This window comes from Phalacrocorax aristotelis, chromosome 1, assembly GCF_949628215.1.
Source record: "Phalacrocorax aristotelis chromosome 1, bGulAri2.1, whole genome shotgun sequence".
In the NCBI taxonomy this organism is placed as follows: Eukaryota; Metazoa; Chordata; class Aves; order Suliformes; family Phalacrocoracidae; genus Phalacrocorax; species Phalacrocorax aristotelis.
The window spans coordinates 39,021,718-39,028,212 of NC_134276.1; the positions used below are offsets into that span (position 1 = coordinate 39,021,718).

At 47.1% G+C, this 6,495-nt stretch overlaps 1 protein-coding gene across 1 annotated transcript; it reads right to left on the reverse strand.

Moving 5' to 3' along the window:
• Nucleotides 1-363: 363 nt before the first annotated feature.
• PCDH20 (protocadherin 20) lies at nucleotides 364-6,286 on the reverse strand. Its single transcript, XM_075088070.1, has 2 exons — nucleotides 6,116-6,286; nucleotides 364-5,012 (listed from the first exon to the last, which is right to left on the reverse strand). Exons 1-2 carry the CDS (start codon nucleotides 6,269-6,271, stop codon nucleotides 2,310-2,312), a joined length of 2,859 nt encoding a protein of 952 aa, XP_074944171.1. The 5' UTR covers nucleotides 6,272-6,286; the 3' UTR covers nucleotides 364-2,309.
• Nucleotides 6,287-6,495: the final 209 nt, after the last annotated feature.

Genomic DNA, 6,495 nt, shown 5'->3' on the forward strand with positions numbered 1-6,495 from the left:
CGAGACTATGTATTTGTCAAACCTAAATAAAAATATTTGCCCAGTGTCACACGAACATACACTGAAGGATGAGGTTTATGGTTTTATTGTAATTCTTAAGTCTTGGGTTTGCTCCTGTGTAAATCGTCTTGAGAAGATATTGGACTGCAAATTCTAATAAGAGAAGATTAGTGAAAAGAATCCTGTCTTTCTTTCAGTTACCTTGCCTCCTTAGTGAAGAAAAAAAATGCAGAGGATCTAGCTTTCCCACCACAGCAATACAGAACATCTGTAATACTGAAGTAATTTCCAAAGAATTAATGTCATTGTTCTTCAGAGATAACAAACAACGTCTCTTTGTGAGAAATGCATTTCAGGCATACATACCATTTTCATATTTTAATAATATGAAAATAAATGAAAAAAGGTGATTAACCACAAACCTTTGACAGGCTGAATTAATTTTTCATGAAACACAGCTATCAAACCGTGCATAAACAGAAAATATTCTAACTTGAAAAAATAGCTATTTCTTATAGGCAGAATGACAAAATATTAACACTCTTACTTAGGCTAAGCAGAACCAATATCTATAAGAAGCTCCAACATTTCAAAAGGCTCAAGGTGAAGTAATGTCCCAATCACAGAGAGAAAAATCAGAAACTGTCTCAAATCGCATTCCCTACTTTTAAAACAGGTATCAGCTGCTGCCCCACGTACATCAGCTGAAATACAATTGCCTTTGCCAGTAATTCCAAAAAGTACAGCATAAACTCTCATTTGTGATTTTGAAGTGTACTAATTTTGGGAAGTATTATGACATGTCAGACAAGATAGCCAGCACCCAAGCATTTGTGAAATATGCATTTCTTGTAACTAGAATAATATTTAGCTTTATAATGAAAATTCTAGGAGAGAGAGAAAAAATAAGTTATTATGAAAATATATAGCTTTAATTTGCAGACATATAAACACTTTTGGTACATTACAGACATATGATGCCAGAAATCAAAATAATCAGTTTTAAGCATAACACTAATTTACCTTGTTCACACAGAGAAATTTGATGTAATCATCATACAAAAGATAGTTCTCAGCTCTTAAAATTAAGTGAAAGTGATACATCACTGATAAACCTGCTGCTTTGATGCAGAGGATACAGCAAAGAATAAATTATCAAGAAAATATGCCACCAGTCTTACAAGTTAGATTTTGGATCTAATCCAAAATCAAAGCCAATGAAAAGGAGCCAGGAATGGTCGCCAAAAGTCAGAAACAAGATCTTTCACATGAAATACCAATCTAGAAAGGAGAAACAGTCAGAATGAACTAAGTCCTATAATTCCTTAGAATATGAAGTGATTTTTGCTTTCATCTGGCAGATCAGATTCAGAAGTATCACATGAAAAATCTATTACACAACCAAACTGATGGAGTACTACTGACAGATTGCTCAAAGTACAAAAAATATCACCACTTCTGTGACAACTAAAGATTCAGCCATTCCCTTGCTTCCTTGCATCTGGCATGTTTACGAGGATGAGCATGGGGTTCTGTCATTATTTGCTGTAGGAAATATTAAATATAATTTTCCATAAAAATGACCAGCAGATCGCTGGAGCAAATGATAACGTGGGTGAAAACTGGAACAAATGAAAGACGATATGTCACAGCAGTTCAGATTCTCACTACAATATCTTGCATTCTTGCTCAACAGGAATTGCACTTCTTGTTAATGCCTTTTCTATCCTACTGTATAAGCTTTACTTGTGAGGTAATAAACATTCTGTTTTTTCTTTTTTTATTATTATTACTAGTGCATTGTAATGTCTTTATTCTTTTAATTATACATACATCGGGACAGACATTTTTTTTTTTTGTGGTGAAATGTCTGTATGCCAATGTGTATTTTATGTTAAAACCAATATATTTAAAATATACTCTGTGTTTATCTCATGGACAGTACCTCGAACAGTTCCCTGCTCAGGAGCGTCTGATGCCCTCTTGTGGTTAAAAAGACTTTTAAAACTTGAGTTTAAAGAATCATCTTACCTTCCCCTTTTTTATGATCACTGATCTTACTGATTTATGAAAGCTGCAAATGATATCCATGTTTTTATACACAGGGTGCTAGCTGTTAGTACTAAGGTTTCATAAAAAAGCTGTACACTGAACTTCAATTTAAAAAACTGTAAACAGCTATTTACAATTATAATATTAAGTTATAAATTAGCAGTCCTTCCTTGCAACCTCTGTCAATACAACCCACGGCTAGGCATTTCAGAGCTGTCCAAGGTTTTTCAGATGTTGGATTTATCCACAAAGAAACGTCAAATGTTAGAAATCTCCACTGGTTTCTTCTCCAACATGTGCAGGTTAATTCTTCCACTTAACGGGATTTGTACTTCCAAGTTTTCATCTGCTCTGTGATGCTTTTTTCCTTTTCTTAAACAGATGTAAATGCCCATCCCTGTTACTAAAGCGATGGAACCCAAGCTTATTATTGACAGAGCTACCAAGGTAGGCATGCAGGATGCTGACTCCATTTTTTTATGTGTAGGCTCTATGGATATCTGTGGCTGCTTTTCTTCTATACTGATATCAGGCTCCTTTCTTAACAAACTTTCAATATAGCTCTCATTGCTAACAGTGTCATTGACGAAAAGGTTCACCATGACGGTGGAATGGAGAGGTTCTGGATAGCCGTGATCGCTAACTTTTACAAGCAGCCGATAGAGGCCATAGTCATTTTGCATCAGTGACTCTTCCAAGGTGATATTACCAGTTTTAGGGTCAATCCTAAATGACTCCGGTCGAGGGCCTCTTCTTCCTATGATGCTGTAAGCTATGACTGCATTCATGCCAGTGTCCTTATCAACGGCATAGACCTCAGTGATGGGAGAGCCAGGAAGGGTAGAAGGAAGGACCAACAAATAAGACATATTAGATTGAGGAAACAAGACCAAAGGTGGGTTGTCATTTATGTCCAGAAGAAGGATAGTTATTTTTGCAGTGGAAGAGAGGGCAGGATCACCGCCATCAACTGCTTCGATCCACAGAACGTAGGAGCTTTGCTGCTCCCTGTCCAGGGAGACTTTAGCTCTCAAAACTCCCTTTCCAGTATCTATGACAAAAATATCGCTTCCATTCAGAACTGAAAGGGCAACCCATCCATTTTGCCCTGCATCAGCATCTGTGACACTTATAACTCCAATTTCACCAAAACCTGGAAAGTTTTCTGGCACAAAAAAGCTGAAATCCTTATTGATAAACCTTGGACTGTTATCATTTTTATCCAATACAGTGATGGCGACAGTTGCTATTGATTCTCTTGGAGGGAACCCAGAATCTACTGCTTTGACAGTATATCTGTATTTCTCTTTTTCTTCTCTGTCCAGTTGGGTGGAAACTGTAAGAACTCCTGTGGTTTTATCTAAAGAAAAATAGGAAGGGGCATCAGGCCCTAAAAAATAGGACACTTGCCCTCTTTCTCCACTGTCAGCATCTGTAGCGTGCAGTTTGGTCAAGAACGCATTGGGAACATTGTTCTCCTCAATGGATAATTCTATCAGCTGTTGAGAGAAAATTGGTGAGTTGTCGTTGTCATCCAGAACCTGTACTTTGATTATTTTGTTGACATGAAATCCTTCTGAGTTCCATGCAACTACAGAGATTTCATAGAGCTGCTGTGTCTCATAGTCCAATGGCTTTGTGGTCTCTAACAGGTATTCATTATTGTATGGCTTGTACGGTGAAAGTCTGAAAGGCCCATCACCATCCAAATAGCAATTGACTTTGTATTTTTCATCAGGGTCTTTGATGGTAAAAAATGCTATCGGTGTGTTGATAGGCTCCAGTTCCTTTAAGTATACCACCCCTTCCACTTCATTAGCTATGAAACGAGGGATGACTTCAGGTGGCCTCATCATGACTTTGATGATGGTCACTAGCACTGTGATCACGGCAGGGATACAACCAGGACCGTTGCCCAGTACGATCAGCCTGTGGAGCCTCAGAGTGTCCCCATCAACTTTACTGGAGAGCGTGATGGTTCCTGTGCTTTCGTCCAGGTGGAACAAGTCTCTGGATGGCTGGGGGACCTTCTGACTGTAGGAGTAGGTGATCTGGGCGTTGGATCCAAGGTCCATGTCTACTGCATGGACAGTGGCCACATGCGTTCCTAGACTAGAATTCCCATAAAGAGTGACATTGAGCTGTGAGTCGCTGAACTGGGGGCAGTTGTCATTGATATCACTGATGCCAATAGTGAGGGTGGCACTGCCGACAAGCGGAGGAGTCCCCCCATCCTCAGCAATGATAACTGTGACATATTCCTCCCGTGCCTCCCTGTCCAGAGCCCCCATGACAATCAGGTAGGGAGTCCTCTCCCCGCTCTCATTCTCCTCCACATCCAGGGTGAAGACACCGTAGTTATCTCGCAGGCGGTAGGTCTGGACACTGTTGGTGCCTACGTCAGGGTCAAAGGCGGGGTGCTCAATAGCCAGGCGCGTGTTCACTGGTGCATTCTCAGGCACAGAGAGACGGATGTGGGGCACAGGGAACCGGGGCGCATTGTCGTTGACATCCCGGATAGCAATTTTTACCTTCACCAGGCGGAAGTACTCCTGTGGCAGCACCAGCACATCCAGCAGCAGCAGGCATGACTCAGATGAGGGTAAGGAGGAGGAGGAAGAGACAGCAGCTGCTCCCCCAAAGACGGTGGCCCCACTGCTCTCCACGCACAGAGCTTCCCGGTCAATCTCTACGGCCGAGGTGTGCAGCTCTCCGGAGCGGTTGTCCAGCTGCACATACTGTCCCCCCAAGCCACGGGAGGCCAGGGTGAAAGAGAGTGGTGGCTGCAGGGCCGCAAGGCGCTGCCCACCAGCCGTTGGCAGCCGCAGGTCACGGGCCAGGCTGCCGATGAGCACTCCAGCAGGCAGCCCCTCGTTGAGGCTGTAGAAGAGCTCGGTGGCGCGGCTGTAACTGGCAAAGCAGTTGAAAGGTCCAACGAAGAGCAGGAAAAGGAGCAAGTGCTGGGGAGAGAGAGGCACAGGAGTATGGGGAGGGGGTGCTGTTAGAGAGGGAAGGGAGGCAGGAGGCAGCCTCCCCCACTCCCCCCGGCCACTGCCTCCCCCACTGCCACTTCGAGCAAGGAGTGCTGCATCTGCAACGTGAAGCCATCCTCCCTCTCCCATCATCTCCTCCCCCCAGTAGAGCAGCTAATTCCAGGGCATCTCCATCTGTACCCTCCAGGCAACACCAGCTGCATTCCCTACAGCGAATAGCACTGCCAGGGATGGCCCAGGGGCACCTGGCCTCCCCCCCCCGCTAGCAGCAGTTGCGCTCCGACGTCCCATCTTCCCTCTTCTCCCCCTCCCCACCTCCTCAAGCTCGCCCCAGCTTCTAACCCTCTCACCTGCAAGCACGCCCCAAGCTGAGGCATCCCCCTGCACCCCCCAAACATTTGCGTGCCCCCTTCCCACAGCAGCAGTGTGAAACACGTCCCCACTCCCCCGCCGTCTCTCCCTTGTCCCAAAGCCTGTACCTCCCGCATGCCACCGGGCCCTCCGCTGCAGCAGGGGACGCGGCCCGCACCGCGCACCTGCGCGGGTCCCTGCGCCCCGCGGTCCCGGAGCCGGCGGCCCCCACGCAGCCTCGCCACCGCGGGGACTCCTCTGGCCGCCGGCTTAAAATACGAGCGGATCAGAGGGGCCGCGCAGAGGTTGCGCGGGGAAGTTGCCCGCGTTGGCAATCGCGTCCCCAGCCCCGCCGCGTACGGAAACGCGCTCCCCGAAAGTAACTTGGCGCATCGCCTCCACGGGGGATTTTTTTTTTTTTCCTTTTTCTCCCCCTTTTAACCACCCTATTCCCTTTTTCGCGGCGCTCTGCTAGAACCCGCGCCGACAGCAGCAAGGGAAAAACAAAACTTTTCACGGCTGCTCTGATCTGCGGAGATCGGAGCAGAGGAAAAAAAAAAACCAAAAAAGCAATAAACAGCAAACATATATATATACATGTATATGTATATATACGGTTTGGTTTGTTGTTTTTTTTTTTTCTTTTGCCAATTATGCTGCCGCGAAGTGGGGCTCGGGGTGCAGGACGCGGCGCCTCCCCCCGCCGCCCCCGCCCTCACCTGCAGGCTGCCGCGGGCGGTGGTGCTGCCCCGGCCGCCCCGGGGCCCCATGCCCGGCCGCCGCTGCTGCTGCCGCCGCCGCCGCCGCCGGCTGCGCCCGAGCAGCCCGCCCGCTCCGCCGCCCGCCCGCCGCCCGGCCTCCCCGCCGCTGCCCATCCCCGCCCGCCGCCGCCGCCGCCGCCGCCGCGCTGGGCCGGGCCGTGCCCAGGGCCCTCCCCCTCCGCCCGGGAGAGGAGGGGAGCGGACGGCAGGGAGGGAGGGGAGCGGGGGCTCAGCCAATAGTCACGGCAAGGAGCGGGGGTGTGTGTGTGCGCGTGTGTGTGAAAATAAGAAAAAAAAAAAAAACCACCACCAAACAAAATCGTCGTCTTCTGTGCAGG